The 25,136-nt window shown below is 33.2% G+C and overlaps 2 protein-coding genes across 2 annotated transcripts; both read left to right on the top strand.

Annotated features, from left to right (window-relative positions):
* Window positions 1-820: 820 nt before the first annotated feature.
* LOC132268877 (CASP-like protein 1E1) lies at window positions 821-4,448 on the top strand. Its single transcript, XM_059769769.1, has 2 exons — window positions 821-1,207; window positions 3,939-4,448. The coding sequence occupies exons 1-2, from the start codon at window positions 948-950 to the stop codon at window positions 4,291-4,293; spliced, it is 615 nt and encodes a 204-aa protein (XP_059625752.1). The 5' UTR covers window positions 821-947; the 3' UTR covers window positions 4,294-4,448.
* Window positions 4,449-5,987: 1,539 nt separating this feature from the next.
* LOC132268876 (E3 ubiquitin-protein ligase MIEL1-like) lies at window positions 5,988-12,929 on the top strand. The gene is made up of 12 exons (XM_059769768.1): window positions 5,988-6,162; window positions 6,264-6,351; window positions 6,486-6,542; window positions 6,649-6,681; window positions 6,799-6,876; window positions 6,991-7,034; window positions 7,153-7,193; window positions 8,657-8,739; window positions 8,827-8,918; window positions 9,019-9,088; window positions 12,141-12,179; window positions 12,627-12,929. The coding sequence occupies exons 1-12, from the start codon at window positions 6,095-6,097 to the stop codon at window positions 12,756-12,758; spliced, it is 825 nt and encodes a 274-aa protein (XP_059625751.1). The 5' UTR covers window positions 5,988-6,094; the 3' UTR covers window positions 12,759-12,929.
* Window positions 12,930-25,136: the final 12,207 nt, after the last annotated feature.

Genomic DNA, 25,136 nt, shown 5'->3' with positions numbered 1-25,136 from the left:
TATTTAGTTGAACGGATCATAAACGGGGTGAACCCCTTAATTTTAATCCGACACGATTAAGTAAGCGGATTAATCGTGTCAAACTATTTATAATCCGAACACATTTAAAAACAACTCAAACATGTTTTTCTCGTGTCGTATCATAATTTGTCATTCCTAATTAGTGGTAAAGTTCATGAGGAGTGTATTTTGGATCACAATTCCCCTAATCAAGCCCAATATCACAAAATTCATTTAAGGACGGGCCTTTGCTATTGAACTATGTTGGCTTGGCCCGACTTAATTCCACTTTTTTTTTTTTTTTTTGTACAAGCCTGTGTGAGTCAGATAATTATTCCCTTGTTTACACGACAATATTCAAATTGTATACCAAATAAATTCAAAGAATTGTATTAATTCCATATTAAAAAAAGAATTGTATTAATTAGGAATGGATGTGTCATGAAACGTGGTATTGTTCAATTTGTGCGTACCCGCAGAGTTAGCTAGTGGAGAAATTAATAATTTCTCTAGCGACTGACTTGTTTTGACGCATCACTCATCAGACTTTCCCATGAGCTTACGCAACAAATTGTACACTTCATCCTTCCACATATATTGGAGACACTGGAGCAGCACATATATATATATATATATATATATATATAGCTAGCTTCTTAAAAAATAATACAGTAATAATATTGGCATGCATTAAATAGGTACTTCAATGGTCTTCAATGCGTCCCCAACCTCCCCCTCCCTCAGCCACCCACTCATCTTACATTTTTACTACTACTCAATAAAAGTAGATGGGTGAGTGGTTACTGCAAATATATTTATTTTTCACTGACTTTAGTACTAGTTATAAATATATATATATATATAAGCTCGATCCATCTGTTCTCATGAAAAGTAACTCTCTCTCTTAGACACACTCATACACACAAAAACACACATACAATATTTGAATGGAGAGCCAATATAAGGCAAACATGGATGGAGTAGTTATGAGGAGTACTACAGATGTGAAGATGGAGGTGATGAAGCCTAACAAAATGAGGTATTATGGAATGGGACTACGCATCGTAGGTCTGGTCTTCACCTTGGTAGCTGCAGTAGTGGGTGGTGTGAATAAGGAGACAAAGATGATGACTCTTTCCATCTTCCAAACCTTGCCTTCCATCCATGTCCCCGTAACCGCCAAGTGGTTCTATATGTCTTCTTCCGTGTAAGTCACTTTCTTTTCATGTCTTCCATCTCCTATTTTGTCTATATATTAAACACTCTGGATCCTCTTGAGACTAGACTCGAGGGTGCGTACTTTGTCAAGGGTGAAGATTGCATCATCGTTCGATGATCCAAATTTTATTCTTGGTGAAATACGATATCCTTTCCATTAGTATTAATTGATTACTCATGTATTAATTAGTATGTATATATGTTAATTCCTGAAGTACTTTTGATTTGGAACGTGATGACCATCTTGCTAAAAAAATTTGAAGCTATGACTCCAAAATACTATATATTCTCAATAAAACTATATATAATTTTATCAATGGACTAGTAACCTAGCGGTGCCTCTACATGGAAGTCAGGGTTCGAATCTCGGTGGAAACATATGTGTATGAGTAATAGTTACCAACCCAAAAAAAAAAAAAAAAACTATAAATTTTTATACAAAAATTCAAGAAAAGACGCACACACTCACAATACTGTTTTTCAACATAACTTGAACATCCCTTCCCTTTGAGAAGAGAGCTAGTGGAGGATTTGTTTGATATGCGTTTCGTTTTTGGTCGAATACTGTAGCAGTACTTTTCGAAAAAATAAAAAATATTTTGTTTTATACATTGCTGAAACGTTTCGTGAATAGTGCCCAAGAATCAAAACACCAGTTTAATATTTTTACATGTTTTAGTATTGTAATAACGGGTACTATAGTAATGAACAGTAAACAAAGAAATTAAAAAGAAAGGTAAACTTTTAAATAACATTTTTAAATTAACCATTATATTTTTCAAACCTGCATCATCTTTTTATCAAACATATTTTCATATTTTTGTTTCAAAAACATCTTGCAACAAATAAAAAGTATTTTCCATGGAAAAGGGAAGTTATACATATATTAGCACAATCATTCATCAGATTTTCATTAACATGTGTTGCTTGTATTCCTTAATCCATCTTCCTCTGTGGGAACAATTAAATAAAGGGTTAAAGGCTACAAATATAAGTAATAAATTAATAAATGCCCCAGCTACCAAGCTTGAAATTCAACTTGCGGAGAGAAGACCGTTTATTGGTTATTTATTAATTCCTTTCAAATTTAGAGACATTTATTACATATGCAAGTCAAGTCTTCCTATTTTTGTGGGAAGTCAATTCCAAGTCTTTGTCCTTCTCATTCATTATCCAACATCCCAATTATCTGGCCCACCGGCTTTTAAGAACATGCCATTGGGCTGGACCACTTCAGGCGGGTACCCAATGATTCTAGCCTTTTAGGTAGGGGTAGGGGTAGGGGTAGGGGTAGCAATTCGTGTTTGCGTATCGTAGTCGTATTGTGTTAATTTAAAGTTATTATATTAAATAGCTCAATCCGAATATGATCCATTTAATAATATTAACCCGACCTGTTTATTAAACAGGTTACACATGTAACTGACCTATTTACAAAAAAATAAAAAAAATATTATTATTTAAATTATTAACAATACTCAATAAAATAATAAATACTAAAAAATATATAAATTTTAATCAACCAAATTACTAAATAATTTATAATTTACAGAAGATTAAATTATAAGACACAAGTTTATATAATAATTTTATTTAAATATAAATTTATTTATGACATATATAGTTAAACGTGTATAAACAGGTTACACACGTTGAACCCCTCAACCCAAATACGACACAATTAATTAAATAGGTTAATCGTGTCGACCGGTTTATAATCCGACCCCGTTTAAGGTCAATCCAAACCCATTTAATTCGTGTCATATTCGAGTCGTGTTGGCGGATTGTGTCAACTTTTGCCACCCCTAGGTAGGGGTGGCAAATGGGCAGATTGGGCCGGGTTTCAGTTGTGTTGAAAATGGGTGAGTCAAATATGGGTTAAAATTCATATTCAACTCGTTCAGAACGGGGTTAAAATGGACAGGTCAAAATATATAGGGTCAACCCGTTATGACACGTAGACCTATTAATTATTATTTTTTAACTACTTTTTTAATTATTATTTTAAATTATTTGTTGTAAGTATAATTTTTTTTAACTTTTTAAATTTTTTTAATTATTTTAAATTTTTATAATTTTTTTATTTTTATTTTATTTTGAAATTTTTTTTGGGGAAGGTTTTAAAATTTTATTTAATAACAAATAAAAAACACAATCTCAAACTCATCAATATTTATCGTTTTAGAGAGAGAGAAGTGAAGGAGAGAGAAGAAATATTTAGAGAGAGAAACTTAGAGAGAGATGATTGATAAGAAACAAATTTAGAGAGAGAAGATCGTGAGTGCAAGAATTTTAGAGAGAGAGAAATGAGTTGAGTGCAATGTAGAATAAATGTTTGTTGTGTATCTATTATGTGATGGGTGAAATATGGGTATCGATATTCAACTCATCTTGACCCTCAAATTAAGTGTTTAAAAATTGTTCAACCCATTTTTTATCCGTCTTAAATATAGTTCACCCAAAACCATTAAAAAACGGACGAATATGAACGAATTGACGAGGTGTAACCCATTTTGCCACCCTTACTTCTAGGTTAGTTTTTCGCAAACATTGGCGCCAAATAAAATTCAACCAACTTTGATATTTATGTGAATAAAAATTATAATCTATAACATTTATATATATATATAAAATAGGTTCATCATCTAAAATGATAATACTTTTTCTTAATTTGTTACAAAGTTAAGAAAGATTTGTCGGACTCTTGGTCTCTGCCTCAGGTACTTGGTGGTATCAAATGCCATAGCAAGTTCATATGCAGCGGTGTCTTTGGCATACTCTGTGACGAGAGATGGAAGCAACAAAAATGGCTCTGTATTGCCACTCCTTCTCCTAGACCTAATCATGGTGGCAATGCTTTTCTCGGCCAACGGTGCAGCACTTGCCGTCGGAGAAATTGGCCTCCACGGAAACTCACACGCCCATTGGAACAAAGTGTGCAATGTGGTCAAGAATTTCTGCGTCCAGTCTGGGGCTTCCATTGTCATGTCTATGCTTGGCTCCTTCGCCTTTCTTTGGCTGGTCGTGTTGGCTTCTTTAAATCTCCACAAAAGATGTGGGCAGTTTGGTAATTAGATCCCAAAAGTACTACTACGTATATATATATTTTGGCCTGCTTTTCAAATTACTCTTTTATGTACCTGAAACTAGCTGGGAAAGTTTGTAACCATGGTACTCTACCACTACTTAGGTGATAAACTTAATGTGAAATCATGTCCAGGTTTGTACTTCAGGAAATTCCTAATCATGCTTCTACACTACGCATCATGGGTGTGTATAATTCTAAAATAAATTTAATTAATTCAATAATTAATAAACACAAGTACATTATACACCCATAAGATTGAACAGACCAACTTGTGGCTGTGGTGGGTGCACCAATTTTGGAGGTAGAACTTATGAGACGCCGGAGGAAATCAATAAAAAATTGATGCACAAAGATCTCGTCAGGGATTTGAAGATAACAGGATGTACTTAATTTTATCTCGGTAAAAAAAAAATATATTTTCGATTTTAAACCGGTAATTTATAGGTAAAAATAACGCAAATGTTGATTTGGGCCAAATCACCGAGGTGGAAAAGACTATTATTCCAAGGTTTTAAACAGGTGGCATAGCAACCGCTTCTGAATGGAACTAAAAAATTAATAAATAAACAAAGGATCATTAACAGGTACTAGCTCTGCGAGTACAAGGGAGAAAAAAATAGATACGGTTTTAATTTTAAAGTATATTTTACAAAATATAAATTATTCATACCTTTTTATTTGTCCATACTAGATTACATAAAGGATCGTATTCATTATTTAACTAAAACTTAAAAGAAATTAAAAAAAATTAGATTACATAACAGTTTTTGATTTCTTTTTCTTTTTCATCTTAATAGGAAACTCACATTTGCTTGAACATGAAATCCTAACATTTTAGTTTGGAAGATGATGAAATACTGCTAATGCAGTATCCTTTGATAGTTTCTAGTGATTTGAAACTTAAATAAATATGTTCTTTCTACAGGATAAGTTAACGATTCTTAAAAAAAATCCACTTCTACGTAATTTAGTGAAAAAACAGATTTTTTTGAAACTTAAATATATATTTTTTTCCAGAGGTTATTGACTTATTAAAGGTTTTCTTTTATCCCTCGTTTTTGGTAGTCTACAAAAAAAATGATTTTGGATGCAAATCATGCAACTTGTGTGGGGCCAATTGGGCATGGTTTTTTTCATGGACTTAGCAATTACTCCGTATTTTTATAATTAAAATTGAGTGAATTGAAAAAAACTTATCCTTATATATAATATTCAAATTATGACCACATTTTTTTTCTCTAGATTTTTATTATTATCTTTATACATATACTTTTTTTAAAAATATATTATCTATAATATTCGAATTATTATCATCTTTTTCTTTTTAAAATTTATTTTCAACTTCTTTTGTTTAAATTTTAATTTATTGCATGTTAACATTTTAGATAATTAACTTTTTTAGAATTTCTTTTTTAATTTTTAAAAAATTTGCATTAAGTTTTTAAATTTTTTTTTGTGCTTAGGAGTATTCTTATAGAAAGGGTTGCAAACTCTAATCTAAAAATTTTAGGCTATTGGGTATTTAGAGTTGAAAGGTTTGGGTAGTAGTAGTATCTCGAACCCGTCCACCCTTCCGAAGCCCTATTGCTACCCACCATCTGGGCCTACCGTCTTTATGGGCCCACATCCTCCCATATATATATATATATATATATATTCCCGTTTCACAAATGACCTTTTTTGTTGTATACAAATACAGCCTGCTTCGTGTTGGGTTGGGTTTCTGGTTTACATTGCCATTTCCTGTGATGCCCTAAAGAAAGACAGAAATAATAACAACGGCAACTAATGGAAGAAGAGGACACCACCACTGTAATTCCACAAAGACAGCAAGATTTCGGAAAGATGCAATACGGGTAAATTATACACACTCTCTCTATATATCGCGCACACAACTCTATTGTTCTATATATATATCTTGTTTCGTGTTTAATCTCTGGTTTTGATTGTTAATTAGATGTGAACATTACCGGAGACGATGCAAACTTCGAGCCCCATGCTGTGATCAGATATTTTCCTGCCGTCACTGTCACAACGAGGCCACCGTACTCTCTCTTTCCTTCTCTCTACATATATAATTACATAAATATATAGTCCTATGATTTATTTGAAATTGACTCTGGCAATTTTATTGAATATGGTGTTCTGTAATTTTTCTTTTTTTCTTTTTTTAAATTAGAGTGCTCTGAGCAACGTGAAGGATCGTCATGAACTCGTTAGACACGAAATTAAGCAAGTACGTCTAATGGTCTTTTTAATATTTCTCTTTGTTATGTAACTTGTATATTGTGTTCTAAATCTTTATTTTGGGTTTGTTTTTGTTTCGTGGTTAATTTCTCCAGGTTATTTGTTCAGTTTGTGATACCGAACAGCAGGTTTAACTTTCTGAAAATCTCGGATTACTCTTGTTAATTCATATCTACTTGTTTTGATTTTATTTTAACATCTCAAAATTGGTTTAATGTGAAATTTTCCTTTATTTTTTTGGCCAGGTCGCCCAGATTTGTTCAAAATGCAACGTCAAGATGGGAGAATATTTTTGTGTAATTTGCAAATTCTATGATGATGATGTAATTCAACTACTTTCAATTCTTTAGTTATTAACTTATTGATATGAACTGGATTTCATTAGAGTTTGTTTATTTATTTATTTTGTTTATACATATTACTTGATCTCGCTGCAGACTGACAAGAAGCATTTTCATTGTGACGAATGTGGCATTTGTAGGTTTGTAAGCTAGATGATACGACTATTCTATATCTCTTTCATATTTTACAAAGTTATCTTCTAGGATTTTTTTTTTCCCCAATTGAATTATATATCTATATGAATCATTATTTTGCAGAGTAGGTGGGCGTGAGAACTTCTTTCACTGCCAGAAGTGTGGTAAGCGGTCCTATTCTTTAGTGTCTTTGATCAGTGGTATATAAATTATTAATGTTGATGGGTTTGTTTTTGTTTTTAATACCCTGTGTCTCTGTGTTGTGATATCTAAAATAATATTGTGGGTTTCTTGGTTTCCCAAGTAAAACTATTGGAAGAGAAATGTCATTTCCTTTAATTTAGCATCTCTGGAATTTACTGCTCTGGTGGGTTACAAAATGCATTCCGTGTTAATTATTTAATAAAGTAACTGTGGCTACTAGCCTTCCTTTTGAACCACACACGTATGCTCGCGCGCACACAAAAAAGAAAAGAAAGAAAGAGAGAGAGAGAGAGAGTTTATGAAATGTAATGGCCTTTTACTGCCCCCTTCTCTTCTCTTTCTCATCTTCTTGTGTTTCCTGTGGTTATCTTCTCTTGGTTTATTTTTTTTTTTCTATGTTTTATTACTTGTACTCCATTATCTAACCCAATTTACTTTATACTTAACTTTATATGTTCCATTAGCAGTGGTTTCTAATGTGCGATGTATTAAATTATGATTTATTATTATTATTTTAAGGAGATAGAGGCAAAATCAGGTTGGATTGGCATACAATTTGACATTAAGAAGGCTAACCATAAATGTGAATGGACATTGGAAGATCTAATTCAAACTGTGTCATTGGTCATTGGTGAACTCTATAGAACTTTTAAGGAAGAATGCATCAAGTGCAAGAAGGAGATTGTAATGATGAGAATAGGAAGATGAAATTTTCTACCTGATATGTCTATTGAAACCATCAGGATACATGGTCGAATTTGATGAAGTTGATTAAACCCGTAAGAGAGTTGAATCAGAATGTTGACATCCAAGTATATGTGCTCATATTGTGTAGGAGCACCAAACATTAACCTTTTCTTCTATAAAATTAGTTTGGAGCATTGTCAATATATTGCGAGTTTTTAATGTCAAGAGTACTAATATTTTAGAAGCCTCTTTCCTTTGAGGTGCTCTACTGACTGATAATGATGTTGATGCTTATCTTGCCACATTCCATTTCTTTTTACTTGATTGATTTCCTCTCTCTCTGTGGTGGGTGGATGTGTGTGTTTGGTGGGGAGGAGAAGGATGGCTTTATGATTCCATTCAGCTATATAAATTTAGTTCAATAGTTGATTCTTATTGTTAAGTTATTTTGTTGTGTCTCGAAGTCCAATTATATTGTCTGTTGATAATTCACTACTGATACTCATCACATGTTGGAAGTATTTTTCTTTTCTTTGTTTCTTATTTTATTTTATTTTATTTTGTATTATCATTTTTAACTATTACAATTATTGATAATTATACAATTGTTCATTGAAAAGTTTTTTGGAAATACAAATGCCTTTTTTATTGGCTTTTCCAATCTTCTCATGCTGTTAGGATGCATATGTCCTTTGATATTGCTATCCCCCATTTTAATGTTTTTGTGAGAGCTCAGGATCCTGCTATTCGGTGGGTCTACGTGGAAATCACTCATGCGTGGAGAACTCTATGAAGAATCAGTGCCCTATTTGTTATGAGGTTTGCATCTAGACTGTTTTATTGTTGTTTGTATTTTCAACTGTGTGGCATAATCTAACAGCAAACAATCTTATGCTGTGCTGGCAGTATCTTTTTGACTCGGTCAAAGGCACAACAATTATGAAGTGTGGACACACAATGCATATGGAATGCAATGTTGAGATGATGAAACAAAATCAGTAAAAACCAATTTACCTTAATTTTCTTCTCTAATTGCCTCATTTTTAGCATGTTGAACTGTTGCATATAATTTGTTAATTGCATGGATTCATCATCCAGGTATCGTTGTCCCATCTGCTCCAAGACAGTGTTTGACATGTCTAGAACATGGGAAAGATTAAATGAGGAGGTACGGAGTTTGTGTTGTGTATTTTTTACCTCCCCCCTTAGATATGAAAGTTTTCTTTCTCAAACAGAACATGAATGTGGTATTCTGTTTCCAATTTTGCATGCTTTTTGATGGATTTATATTGTGCTCTAGGCCTCATAAGGCTCATTCATATTCCTTTTTATTTTTTATTTTGTGTTTATGGATCTGAATACCTTAACTTTGGTGGCGAATTGTCCGTACTATCTTCATCCTTTGTATAACTTTTTTCTGTCGGATCTTGTTTATTGGCTTGATTTAGAATCAGGGTAGTGTGGCCCCATGTGATTGTGCTAACAGCTTTTCTCAGAATCGCTTGTTCTTTTCTACAAGCTTTGTTAAATATCATTATCATAGTGGATGCACCATGATGCTTCACTTCAGTATTGTGCATTTTTTATTGTTGTTGATAATTGTGGACAAGTTGGAATATGTAGGTTAGAAGGTTTGGCATCAGTTCAAAGGGTTGCAAAAGAAAAATTCAAGTGTGCAGAAACCGTCTTCTTTTAACTTTTGGAATTTGAAAGCAAAGTGAAAAATGTAGATTCTAGATTGATATTTTATTGATAAAGTTAGGTGAAAGAAAATATGGAGGTAGTAGTAAGCACGCAGTAGTATGCCCACATAATAGATTTTTATGATTGCCTAAGCACGTGGAAAGCTTTAAGCTCATATTTTGTCTGGAGGCTTTTTTTTTTTTTTTTTGTTTCCAGTATCTATTACCATCAACTTCTACATGCTGATTCAGTAGGTCCTATAGCTTTTAATGGTATATGTTTATTAATTTTGCTGGCTTTTTGGTGATTTTGCTTGTATCAGATATGTGGAAAATTTGAGCTTATATTTTGTTTGGATACTATTTCTTGTTTCCAGTTTGCTTTTGTTTTCTAGATGTTGATTTAATAGGTTTTTTTTTTTTTTTTTTGAAATCGGGTACATCCGTCTCATTTATCTATATGTAGTTCTTATGTATTTGAGAATTTTGAATGCTATTCTTGGGTAGGCAGTAATTATATGCACTTTTGCACTTTTTGCTTAAGCTGTTCCCGACAGATCATTAGCTGAATTTTTTGGTTGCCTAATATTCTTCTGTTCATTTTGTACTCTCTTATAAAAGTTTGGTTTACGCTCAAGATGAAGTCATCTTTATGACTATATAATATCTGAAAGATTCCCGCATCTTCTACTTGCTAAGTTTGCAGTCTTTATATGGCAAAATTTATTAAATTATAAAAGTGAGCAGGAATTTGACCTTAAAAATGCTAGCTAATGGGCAGTGGATTGGAAAATGATCTTTAATTTTGCTGAGTTTGAAGAACATATTTCTAGCCGGATTGATTCCTCTACTAAATATTAGGTGGTCAGCAGTACAAAATCGTATTTTGAGCTGCTGTCTATGCAAAGCAACACTAAACAGAAATTGGTATTCCACTTTTCCTTTTAAAAATTTATTTTTTATTAATGCAAGTAGGTATATTCCAAGTCTAGTTGAAAATGAGTTCTCTACAGACCTTGTTGAACATTGACAGGAGGAAAACTGACTGAGAACAAACTTGGATGAAAAGGAAAGTGACAGGCAACAGCCTTATCCCTCCCCCTGATTAGCACACTGAGAATAAATTGGCATCCTAGACTGCTAGACTTTTGACATCCCTTATCTTGGATTTTTTCTATCAAAGATGTGCTCCAGTTTTTCCTATCCGTGTGTATGTATGTGTTTGTGTCCAGACAATTAACTCACACACCCAACACAAACGCACATACCCATTTGCCCCCTATTGGGACTTGAACCCTTCAAACCTTCCACTTTGGGAGTTAAGAAGACCAGTGGGTTTGTGGTATTTGGTTGAGAGTGTTTCTCTCATTCTCCCCACATTTCTGCTCTGTTTTACATGAAAAAAATAGGTTTCTTCAAGGTTATTACTTTTTTTTTAATTATTATTATTATTTTTTATACCTTTACATTATATTTTGTTTGCATTTTCCAACACAATCAAACAAGAAAAATGAAGTTTCCTATATTTTTATTTTCCTTCCATTCTCCTTTTTGAGATCCATTTGGAACTCAAAGTCCATATATGGTTGCTTCATTCTTGTGGCCATTGAACTTGTGAACCAATATCAATTTTGTGAATGTTTGCCCCTCAAAAACTACGATATGACCTTGTGCTTCAATATGAAGATGATGTTATATTATACACGTCAAAATATGAAATTTGTAGCGGACAGAAGAAAATGTAATAGGAGTACCAAGAGGTATTATTGTAGATTTTGACTTTAAGGTTTTTAATTTTACCCTTCTCTTTTTAGATTCCAGGACATGTTGAATTGACTTATATATTGAATGTGTATGTATATTTGCAAACAACCTGAAATAGTCCTCTAATGTCTCCTTAATTATGTATATATATAATTATGTTCTGGTCAAATAAGAAATAACCAGGTCTCAAATTTGTCTGAACAACAGATTTTTCTAATTTAAGGATTTCAAGTTGGTGCTTTAAAATCTTTTCATTTTAGATATCTTGGACACCTTAAAATTCTTCATACAAACACACCCTAATGATAGCACAAAACCTTGTTTTTTGTAGACTACTTGTCAAAATTGAAATGCCTGCCACCTAACAAACTTCTCCCTCTGCTTATTCTGTCTATAAGGCCATTACTATGTGTTGTATCTATTAATCTAGGTTCCTAGAAGGGAAGGGGCAGATTGGGGGAAGGAACAGACTTGGTTAGACTCAAACTTGGAGTATTATTTGTACAAAATGGCTGCCCTCATATTTAAGTTCGGATTATTATCCTTGAAGCACAAGGCTTTTACCATCACGTCAAGCAATACCCTTAAAAAAGAAAGCCTGGAAAAATATGCTCCTTTACAGGGATTTGAAACCAGATTCCAAACTTTTCTTCCATCAAGGAAATGAGGAATTACTAGTGCTACATTGGATTTTAGTTATCTTGTGTGTATCTTTTAATTATTTTATATGAGATTCTGGTATTCTCCATTAATGGTGATGTTTCTTGTTGATAGATTGAAGCCACTGCCATGCCCCAAGAGTACCAGTATGAGGTAAATATTCTTTTCTATATGTTGCTTCTTTGGTTGGTTTTCTGTATTGGTTTAGTTGATCATCCAGTGTCATCTCCTAGCATCCTTTCACTACTTATGACACAAGGCTTCTGTAGGTGTAATTTTATGGAAGAATTTTTAATTGTAGCCATTAGAAATATCTTCTGGCATATTTTTGCAGTTATGAGAGTCAAATTGAACATTAAAAAAAAAAAAAAAAAAAAAAAAAACAAACAAACAAACATTGTATTTTACTAGTCTTACCCTCTGAAAAGAGGGTGAAAAAGAGGGCAGGTGATACTTGTTCCATCAACCGATAGTACAGTAGTGTGATCTGCGAGTAAATTGCTTCTAAATGCATCCTGATGTTAATAGCATTGGTTCTGAATTACAGCAAGCAAATTGCACAACCAAATAACTAGTGAATTGCAAACATTACCTTTACAGGTTCCGATTCTTTGCAACGATTGCAACAATACCAGTAAAGCGTTGTTTCACATTTTTGGGCACAAGTGTTGTCACTGCAAATCATACAACACCCGTGTGATTGCAACAAGGGACCATCAGCAACAACCTTAATTCAGTTTTTTACAATGCGCATTATATTCTCCTTAATTAGCTGTTGTACCTTTTTTGTCCCAGTAACATTCATTTTTTAGCTGATTTTCTGCTGAATTGTGTAACCTGAATAGTTTATTGTTGTTGCGACTTGCATTACGATATGAATGATTTTAGAAATCTTGCTTAGGACACTGTTGGGATTGCCTCCCTTAAATGCACAATAAATACTAATGAACACGTTTTTAGCAAATGAAAACATCATTAGTCATGCCACGTCCAAGTCAATAGACACCATTAGGAAGGGTCTCTACACTGGGTCGTATGTATTCGAGAGACTTGCAAAGTTGATTTCTTATTGGATCTTAGTATTAGTTAGCTTTGTTGGGCGCTAGAAAGTACACGTATATCACACCACCCCCACCATCGTCGACCGCCAATCGCCCCCACCATCTGTGTGTGTGTGTGTGTGTGTCTCTGTACGCACGCATACGCACATATATCACCACCACTACGTTGCCGCATCGATCATCACAGCTCCAACACCACCACCAACCACAACCCACCACTGACCCAACCTCATCTTCACCTCCATCCCCACCGTCACTACCACTAATCAGACCTACTCACAAACCCTAATTTCAAAGACAAATCCAACCCACAAACTTCGCTACATGATCACTTCAACAATCATCATGATGTCGACCCACACTACACCATATCTTGATAGAAAGGTACTACACCATATCTTGATAGAAAGGTGATAGCAGCAACAATTCATATGCCAAAATTTCTGGTTTTATTTATTTATTAGGGATGGCAAAAAAATATATCTAAATCCGGCCATATACTTGTCGTTTCTATAAATATATTTTTTCATTATAGAATTCTATCACTATAAGCTATCTAAAATATACAAACTAGATTATTTTAAAGGTTCTTTGAGTAGTTGATTACTCAAACTTCTTTACCAAGGGTAGTATTATTATTATTTTTTTATACATTTCTTTGAATTTATAAATTTTATTTTTATTTGATAAATATATCTATCTCTACCCAGAATTCTTATCTTTTTAAAAGTCTAACAAATAATTTTTCTCTAATCATTAACGTTATTTCCGGAAAAAAAAATAAAAATAAAAAAATAAAACAACAACAACAACAACAACAACGTTATCTAATATAAATAGATTATTGGAAATGATATTATTGACTACTTTGATACCCCACTTAAAACCAACCGAAATAAAAATATAAAGTGTTATTATAAAATTTCAACTTAAATAAGCATCATTATTACACATGTTTGTTTTCATAAAATACGTCAATTTCTCTTTTTTGATCTTTTCAATATCATCTTCTTTTTCGTTTTCACAACCACTTTCATGGTACTCAAATATAAGAATTTGATTGGTACAAAATCTAGAACAAAAACTGCAATATTTTTCAATGCTTTGCAATTTTTCTTTAAATTCCTCTCTTTGTTTTTATTTATGGAGTCACATAGATAATTAATTTTAATTATTATAGCAATGAACAAATACCTATCTAATTATATAATTTATATATAGGAGATGCAATCTTAACCTTAGTTAGAGAGATGCAATGTGATATATATATATGGGTGAATTGCAAAAAATCCCCCTTTACCATTACACAATCGCGAAAAACTCCCCTTATGAATGTTTTTGGCAAAAAATTTCCATCAACTATCCCAAGAGATATTTTTAACTGATATCTATTTTAAGTGGTTGTCTGAGGGAATTTTTTTGACAAAATTACCCCTTAACAGATTATTCTTCAGACAATTTAGTTTGGGATATTTTGTGTTTTTGAAGTAAGAATTTTTTTTTTTTACAAAAATCAGATTAATTGCCAATTTTAGTCCACTTATCTCGGAGTAGCATAATTCAATTAAGGAAAAGAAATAAATTGGACTGCAAATTATTAATTATTTTCCTTAAAATAATCAAGTGTTATAATGGCTTCTAAAGATCAAGTACACTAAAGTAGTTCTTGAATTGCTTAATTTTTTCATCTTCTATTCTAACATCATGGTGGATTTTCTCTCTCCGTTTATTTTATTAATTATACATAGCTTAAATATGATTTTATTGGCTTTCCATTTTTTTTTATTTTTTGGGAAATTTTTCTTTGCTGCTTCACATACTTTGCTTGATGGAGAGAGAGAGAAAAGAGAGAAAATAAATAAATAAATTGTTTGAAGAATAATCTATTAAGGGGTAATTTTGTCCCAAAAATTCCTTCAAATAATCACTTAAACAGATATAAGTTAAAAACACCCATTTGGGATACTTGAGGGGTATTTTTTGCCAAAAATATTTATAAGGAGATTTTTCGCAACTAGTTAATAGTCGAGGGGGAATTTTTGCAATTCGCCCTAATTAATAAAATAAACGAGGAGAGAAAATTCACCATAGTGTTGGAATAGAAGATGAAAAAATTAAGCAACTCAAGAACTCTTTCAGTGGAGATCTTTAGAAGTCATTATAACACTTAATTATTTTAAGAAAAATAATTAATAATTTGTTATGTTTCCTTCGTTCAACTCCTTTCTTTTTCTTAATTGAATTATGCTACTACAAGGTAAGTGGACTAAAATTGACAATTAAAAAGTAACATAAATTATTTTTTTTTCAAATCTGATTTTTGTTAAAAAAAAATTCTTACTTCGAGAACACGAAATATCCCAAAATAACTTTTTGATACGAAATTGTTGTAATTGATGTAGTTAAGTTAAAAACCTAGAAATATGAAGTTTTTAGTGAAAGGACATCGTTGCCCTCTATTTAATTCACAAGAATCTAATCATAAAGGACATTTAAGTCATTTAGTTTGAGAGAAATGCATTTATTATCTCATCATATATTGTTTTGATTCTACCACCTACTACTTGAAAATTGTTTTGATTCCACCACTTATTACTCCAAAATTACATATCGTGTGGATGAAGTATTGGAGGTAATTTATGGGAAGTTTACTCACTATTATGTTTATTTATTAAGATGGTAAGAAATCAAAGGAAACATAACACTTTTTACATGCAAATGATTTGTTCAATTATATGGATGAAATCGTGACAAAAAAAAAAGGAACCAATAATAAAGTAGATCAATAGAAATATGTCATAGATTATGAATATAGCCGAGTATTCTTGAGGCCTTAACTATTATTTACATGTGCTATATCATGTTTTCCAAGCAGTGTTGAAAGATAAATTTTCAACAATTGGATTTCTCGATTTGTTATTAACTATGTGTTTGAGGGAATGAGAAGGCTTGCTTGACGCGGAGAGAGAAGGAAAAAAAAAAATAAATTGTCTGAAGAATGCTCTGTTAAGGGGTAATTTCGTCCAAAAAATTCCCTCATACAACTACTTAAACGGACATAAGTTAAAAACATCCCTTGGGATCACTGGGTAATAGTAAAGGAGGATTTATTGAATTCGCCTTATAAATTATTGTTTTACATATATAATTGATATTATAAGTATGTGTTTGTTGTCAAAAAATATTTTTTGAAAGTTATTTAATGCCATAAATTTACATGATATATGATTGTGTATTGTTTTTAATTATGAAAATTATGACCTGAAATGAATGTATTTTAATTGATTAAAAGGCTAGTTACACTCAATTATGAGAAGTAGTGATATTTCATACATATACTACTATATTACATTATGGTACTAAATTTGAGGTCCTTCTAAATTGAAGGCCTAGGCGACTACCTTGGTCGCCTTACCCTATAACTAACCCTGATCACGATTAAAAGAGCACAATATTTTCTTGGGCTAATTTCTGAAAACCCCCCTCTTGTTTATCGAAACTATCTACTAATCCCCTCGAGTATTAAAAAACCCCCTAATATAACAGAAACTATAAAATTGCCACCATTTCGTTATAGAACTGTTAAGTTACTGTGAAATGTCAAGAATAACCTTAATATTATTTTAAAATGAAAATGTGAATTTTGAATTGGCAAATATACCCCCGTATGAAACAATGTAGTATTGTGTTGTTTATGCCTCTTTGTGAAACGACGTCGTGTACGGGTTGGGTTGTATGCCCTAAATCGATTTTTATGCCCTAAATTGATTTTTATGCCTCCATCTATGTTCTGTATTTGTGTGCGCGCTCTGAGTGTTGAAGAAAGCAAGTGTAAGTCTTGATGAAAGCGACTGTTGATGAAAGCAAGTGTTGATGAAATCGAGTGTCTGAGTGTTGATAAAATCGAGTGCTTGAGTGTTAATGAAATCCAGTGTCTGAGTGTTGATAAAAGCCAGTGTCGAGTGTTTATGAAAGCGAGTGTTGTATGTGTCTTTTTTCTGTAATCGCTCAGTGGTCGAAGATTTTGGTGGATTCCAACTGGTTCGTATCACTTTTGTTCGACACAATGGTGCTAGGTATGGACAAACTTTTACATATTGTCGTTGCTTTGTAGTTAGGGTTTTATATTGTTTTCTTTTCAATGTAGGTCCTTAATGTTTGGTAGGTAAAATTCAATGTTTGGTGGACAAACTTTTACCAATGTCGTTGCCTTGTCGTTGCTTTATAATAAAAATTAGGGTTTGTTTATAGGGCTGTGGTCCCAGTGATAAAAAATTAGGGTTTGTTTATTATTCAAACAATTTTTTCATAATTTAAGGTTTAGGGATTTATTGTTAAAATTAATGGTAAATACTATATTTTTTTGGGAGGAATTCTTAGGGTTTTATAATCTTTCATTTTAAATGTGGGTCCTTATTGTTGAGTGGGAGTATTGATATTAGGGTTTAATGATTTTGTAGTACTTAGAGTATTGTTGGTCCTAGTGATCATTAAATTAAGTAATATAGGGTGGTGGTCTTAGTGATGTTTAACAATACTTGTTTAAAATTACTGTAACTGTGTCAGAATTGTTTTTTTAGTTATCTTATGTTTGGTATTGTTTTGTTGAAATTTATTGTTTTAGGTTTTAATCCTGCTTTTCAAAAGTTATACAAGCTGGAAATGCATTATGGTGGTCAGTTTGGTAGTACAGAATTAAGTCCATATGTTGGTGGTTCAGTTGAGATATATGAGGGTATAGACAGTGATCTCATGTCAATGATAGAACTTACATACGTGATAGGTTTGCTTGGTTGTCCTACTATAACAAGTAAACTATTCTACAGGTTTTACATTGATGGGAGTTTAAAAGAGTTGAAGACTGACAGGGATGTCATTGACATGTTCGAACACAACCAAAGGTTCTCCCTAATTAAAATATATATGGTGTCAATTATTGAAGAAGGAAATGCAGAAGGTGAGAATAATGGAGATAGATCAGTAGAGGTGCCTGCAATAGCAACTGAAGATGACAGTCATTTTGATGTGCCTGAAATTGAAGATGAAAAGATGACAGTGATTTTTATATGCCTGAAATTGAAAATGCAGATGACATTGATTTTGATCTGCTTGAAAGTGAAGATGACAGTGATGTTGATAGAAATGGAAATGAAATTGAGGACGATGATGTGAATGGTAATGATATTGAAGATGTGATAGATGAGGACTTTATGATGAAACTTTTATGATAGATGAGGAGGTTGATGAAGTAAGAAATAATGAAGATGCAACTGAGGTGAATGAGGTTACCAATGATGAAGAACCTGAGATTGAATCTGATAAGGATGATGGCAGTTATCAAGCTTCTGAATATGCATCAAGTGAAGAATTGATGAGTTTGGTATACTCAAGTGGTGAAGAATGTGAGGATGATGCCACAAGTGGCCCATATTGTCCAAATTTCAATGTTCATACAGACTTGGGGAAAAAAAACTTCAAATAGGCATGAAGTTTGGTTCTGCAGCAGAATTTAGAGAAGTAGTAAGGGATGCAGCTATAAAAGACAAGTTTGACCTATCATTTATGAAGAATGATGGAGATAGAGTCACAGTGGTATGCAAGGCTAAATGTGGGTGGAGGATTCATGCCTCTGAAAATGGTGAAGATAAATCATTCCAAATAAAGACATTCAATAATACTCACAATTGTACTAGTATAAGACACAACAGTCAGCTAACATATAGTTATTTAGCAAAACATTATACTGAAAAAATTATGGCTGATCCAAATTGCTCATTGAAAGGTTTTGTGCAGACAGTTGAAAGTGAATTTAATGTTGAAGTGACAAAACAAAAGGTGGGTAGAGCAAAGAAGTTGGCTTTACTAATGATTCAAGGTGTTTATTCAAACCAATTTGCAAGAGCTAGGGACTACTGTGCCTTAATCCTAGAAACAAATCCCAGGAGTATTGCTAATGTAAGAACAATACCCTATAATGATGATGGTACTTCATTCTATAGGTTATTCTATTCCTTAGAGGCTATGTGGAAAGGATTCTTAGAGGGTTGCAGGCCATTTATTGGTCTAGATGGATGTTTCTTGAAAGGACCCTATGGGGGACACTTATTGTGTGCTGTTGGTAGGGATGGCAACAATGGCTTTTATCCAATTGCAATTGGTTGTGTTGAGGCAGAATGTAAGGACTCTTGGGAATGGTTCTTGGATGAATTGATGGCTTTAGTTGGCAATTATCAGAAGTACAAATTTATCTCAGATCGACAGAAGGTATACATGTTTATCTTTCAATATATATGGTCATTTATTATCTTACTTTAATGTTTTACATATTTATAATATTTTATTCTCTTATTTTCAGCGTCTACTTGAGGTATTTAAGCATAAATATCCTGGAGCAGATATCAGGTTCTGTATTAAACACATGTATGAGAATTTCAGGTAGAAATACAAAGGCAGAATACTAAAAAACATATTCTGGAATGCATCCACAGCATACACAGAATCTGATTTTGTGCTACATATGCAAGAGATGAAGGAAGTTAACAAGGATGCACATGACTGGTTAATGAAGATTCCCTTAAAGGTTTGGGCAAGATCAGCACACACTACAAAGAGTAGGAATAATCTATGTGTAAATAACATGTGTGAGTCATTCAACAGCTACATTGGGAAGGCAAGGGACAAGCCTTTAATTTACATGTTTGAGAAGATTAGAAAACAACTGATGGTAAGGTATCAAAGCAATAGAGAGATGATGGATAAGGTTAATGGACTGTTGTGTCCAAAAATTAAAGAGAAATTGGATAAAATTTTTGAATATGTCATAAGACTGCGTGTGAGTTATGCAGGAAATGACAAGTATGAGGTGGAAAACATGACATGGAATAAAGCTGGGGTTAGTGATTATGTGAATCTTGCTACAAGAACTTGTTCATGTAAGTATTGGGATATAACTGGAATACCTTACAAATATGCAGTGGCAGCAATTTTGGATAGGAGGTTTGATCTAGAGCTGTTTGTTCATCTTTATTACTATAGAGAGACATATTTGAAGTCTTATGGATATGTCATAACTCTAGTGTCTTTAAGGAATCTGAAAAGAGAAGTTGGTACTGCTCCAATACTGCCACCACCTCATAGGACTAGACCTGGAAGACCTAAAAAGATCAGGAAAAGAGGTCCAAATGAGAGTAAGTCAAAAGGTCCAGTGGTGAAGAGGTCAAAAATGAGATGCACTAAATGTCTTATCTTGGGTCATAATGTAAGGACTTGTAAAGCACTTAAGCAAGCTACAAGACAACCAAAAGGTAAGGGTGGAAGACCAAGAATAGTTAGAGGCACATGTGGTGTAGGTGGTGGTAGAGATGAAACTGTTGCTGGTAGGAGTGGGAGGAATTCTACTACAGAAGGTGGGAGGTCTGTTAACAGAGGTGGTGGTAAAGGTGGTGTGAGAGTTAACAGAGGTGGTGTGAGAGTTAACAGAGTTGTTACTAGGGGTAGTGGTGGTGTTCACATAGGTGGTGGTGGCAGACCTGCTAGAGGTGGTGGTAGTGGTGGCACAGCTGCTAGAGCTGATGGGAGTGGTGGCACAGCTGGTAGAGGTGTTGGTAGTACTGCTAGAAGTGGTGGCAGAGGTGCTAGAGGTGGTGGCAGAGGTGCTAGAGGTGATAGCAGCAGTGGCAGAGCTGGTAACAGACCTGTTGTACTTCATTCAGAGGTAAAAATTATATTTTTTTATTTCATATTTATTATACATTATAGACATATGTAGGTTGACATATTTTGCTTTATTTAATAGCCATTAACATCCACCCAACATTATGGTGTTGGTCTTGGTCTTGGTGGAAGAGTTATTGTTGGTCATTTAGAGGTATTATTATTCAACCTCTTATTATTTTATTTTACGTTACATTAAACAAAACTGAACTAGCACATACTTTCCATCCATTGAATATGCATCAACATCCACCCAATCTGAAGTGGTTCATATGGACTTTCCTTCCACACTTAACACACAAGAATGATGGCATGTTGATGAAAGTGGTAGCAGCTTTGTTGTGCAGCTTTTTTGGTGGACAAATTGAAGAAATGGTTGACTGCATATTAGTATTTTCTTATATTTTTAATGTAAAGCTAAGTAATGACAGTGGTGGGTTTATTTTGGACAGTGGTGATTTTTTTAATGTGTGGCTATTTTGGACAGTGAATGTGTTGGTTTATTTGACAATGCATGGCAATGTAATGACAGTGGCTGTTTTTAATGTATGGCTATTTTGGACTGTGAATGTGTTGGCTTTTTGACAATGCATGGCAATGTAATGATAGTTAATGTTTTTAATGTATGGCTATTTTGGATAGTGAAGCTATTGGTTTGAATATATGTATGCAACTTTACCTTAAATGCATTTTGACAAATTGTAACTTGTCAATTTGATTTTGTTCATGCAATTCGAAACACAAGGCTCAACACTTACAATTCTACAATTTAACTTCAACATATACTTTTACTTATGCACTTGACAATTCAGAAAGTACATTGCATACACACTTCATACGGCTTCAAAATATATTTTGCATACATAGCCTCATATTTAAACCAACTGACTACTTTCTTCCTAAAGCTATTATACATGCAACAACACAGAACATAACAAATGTTACAACTAATTGCTTTAGAATTTTTTGGATTTGTTCCATACTTTTTCCCATTGCTTCCAAACGGAACTTCAGTTTTGCAATTTCACTAAACTTGCTTTCATCTGCTTCAGTATATGCTGGCATTGTATAAATCGGATCACACCATGCCCATAAAGAGTATTTTTTTGTACCACAAGAATAGTATATCCTCCCTTTGTTGTTATACTCATCTAAACCTGTAACTCTCACTATAGCTGGATAGCCACAACCACATATTATGTTGTTATACCTGAGATCTTGCCGATTAACAGATTGCGTGCTCGAAGAAGACATTTGGGTTCCTTGATCGCGGGTTAGGGCTTCGAATAGGGCACAGAGTGGCTACGATTTTGGGCTTCAAATAATCAATTGGGGACTTCAATACATCAATTAGGGCTTCAAATCATCAATTGGAGAATTTAAAAGATCAATTAGGGATTATGATACTGCTGCTATGGAGAATCCTCAAACCACTTCAATCACAGACAAAAACAAGAGAAGACAAGAGCGAAGAGAGAATAGAGAAGAGAGAAGAAGGCACTTAACGAAGAGATAATAGAGAAGACGGCAAGTTAACGAAGAGAGAAGCGATAGCAACGAACGAGAGAAGAGATCTTCTATGGCGGCAATCCTCACTAACCAGTGCAATGCAACGACAGAGAAGGAATGAGATAAACAATGCATCACCGAGAGGGTGGGGTTAGATAACAAACTTGAAGGGTTTTTTCATCATTTCCATACAATAAGGGTACTTTCGTCATTATATTGGGGTATCTGGTGCACGTGACGCTCGCATGATTAGAAGACGTTAGTTTTAGATGGTCAACAACGGGGAGGGGGTCATATGATAGATTTTAAAATACGTTGAGGGATTTTATGATAATTTCCGTACTTGAGGAGGTTAGTAGATACTATTTTAAAACAAGAGGGGGGTTTTTAGAAATTAGCCCTATTTTCTTCTTTGCTTCATGCATGAGGAATTGCACGAAAGTGTTACTCATTATTAGTATTATTATTATTTTTTTAGCCTAGGTGAATGAGTTGGCTCAAATCCAATCTGAGTATGAGAATATATAATCAAATTGGATACATTATAAATCAAAATTATTCATTTAAATCAATCTGTTCAACCCAGATAGCGTGTATGACATAATATTATATGGGAATTATATAAAAAAAACTTGTTCAAAATATTTGCATAATTAGAAATATTGAGAGAGGGAAAAAAATATGATACTGTATTGAATTGTATGATAAACAGTAATATATGATCTTATATATAGGTTAAGGTTGTAAATAGGTGAGTGGTGAATAAATAATTTATAATTGATAATATGGTAAGTACAATCATTCATGGTAATATATAAATGATAAAATGGCAGGTGTAATAATTCATAGTAACATGTAGTTATAATTAACAAACTAAGAAAGTAAACTTGAAAACTAACATGTATGAAATATTAAAGTAATTCAATCAATATTTAAGTTGGACTCAAATACTAAGTAGTTAGGATTGAATATAAAACCGAAGCCAGGTACTGGTAATGTTAAGCGAAGGGTATTTTTGTAAATGACGTCAGTTTATAATTGCCCCGGCCTGAAGCTGTTAATTTCCAAATCCGATCAGGCAATACATTCTTGGCAGGTAGAACTCCCATCTTTTCACATATAAAAAAGCTACCATATTGATCAAAGAAATTAGCATATGTACATATTCTGGAATTAGGGTTTGTCATCGTTTGTTTATGAGGAAAGCTCAAGAAAATTAAAGAAAACATTACAAACCGTAGATATGGAATTAATTAATATTCCAAGTGGTTATAAGTTTCTGCCCACTGACAAGGAGTTGATTCAGTATCTGTTGTGCAAGGCGAAGGAAGAAGAATTGCCATGTGAAGATGTTGTGAAGGATTGTGATGTTTACGGCAAAGAGCCCTCCGAGCTTTTTGAGGGTTCGGAAGAAAAAGTTCTTTATTTTTTCACCAGGTTGAAGAAGAAGCACGAAAATGGCTCGAGAATCGAATGTGTGACGGAAACGATGGGTACATGGAAGGGGCAAGACAAGGCTAAACTTATAAAAGATATGGATGGTAGTAATTTTGGTACCGAAGAAGAAGAAGAAACCGCAGTAGTTATAGGAGGGAAGAGAAGTCTTACGTATAGAATGAAATCGGATGCTAAGGCGGCTAAGAGTACTGGTTGGAGCATGACTCAATACAATCTTGAAGGCACTATTCTCAAACAAGCAAAAGTACGTACCGTATATAGATGTCTTATTATATATATATATATATATATATATATATATTATATGTTGTTGTTGGCTTTAATTTGTTTGTCTCTTTCTCTAATTGTTTCATCTTCGTCTCAGTACTTTAGCATGTATATAAGTTTGTGGCATCTAACTTGCAGAAACGTTTTTATGAATTTCAGTCATCAATCGGTTTTAAAAAAAAGGTCTTTTGAAAACCCTGGTATAATAAGAGAGCTAAAGGAGGAAAGCCCTAGATTAATTCCTGATGATTAACCCTCATTAATCCAAATGCACTACTGCGCCTGTATTCAAAAACCCTAAAACTATATATATATATATATATATTCTTTCTAAAACTGTAATTAACTTAAAAACAATAACACTCCTGTAACTTAAATCGATTTAAGGTTTTTTTTCTCTTTTGCCTTACTCCTAGCAATGCATTAACTTAAAAAATTAAAGATTCATAGATATACACACACTTTTTTGTTTGATATTTTACTCAGGTAAAAGATTATGTAATTTGCCGAATCAAACGGCAAAAACAGGAAGGAAAGGTGATAGAAGGGAAGGTGATATCAATGGAAACGAAAGGGAAGGTGATATCAATGGAACCGGAGCAAAAGGTGATATCAATGGAACCGGAGAAAAAGGTGATAGCAATGGAACCGGAGCAAAAGGTGATATCAATGGAAGCTGAACAAAAGGTGATATCAGTGGAAGCTGAACAAAAGGTGATATCAATTGAACCAGAACTAAATGTAATATCAAAAGAAGGATCGGAAGTGATTCAATCAGAAGACCGTATTGATTGGTTAAAAGATTTTGCTGAACAACTCCGGCAGAATCAAGTAGCAGAAGAGAGTGAAGTGGTGATGCTGCCCAACATCTTTTATAACAGATTTTGTTGGGCAGTGTTGCTTTAGATTGGTAACAAATTTGAACGCACCAATCTAACCTTTTAGAGTTCTATGTTTTTTTTTTTTACTTTCAAAATAAAAACATAATTTAAAAAATAGTACACTCTTTTCTTTATGAAGTCAATTAAAGAAATGGGATGCCATGAGGACCTGCAGCAACTTTTCCTTCAAGGCTGCTCCGGGATCTTCATTTTACTGAGGA

Source organism: Cornus florida, unplaced genomic scaffold (genome assembly GCF_030987335.1).
Source record: "Cornus florida cultivar Cherokee Brave unplaced genomic scaffold, ASM3098733v1 CherokeeBrave_3.0.0_Hap2_Chr08, whole genome shotgun sequence".
Classification (NCBI taxonomy): Eukaryota; Viridiplantae; Streptophyta; class Magnoliopsida; order Cornales; family Cornaceae; genus Cornus; species Cornus florida.
The sequence above is the reverse complement of the archived record's forward strand: the minus strand, read 5'-3'. Positions and strand labels throughout refer to the sequence as shown.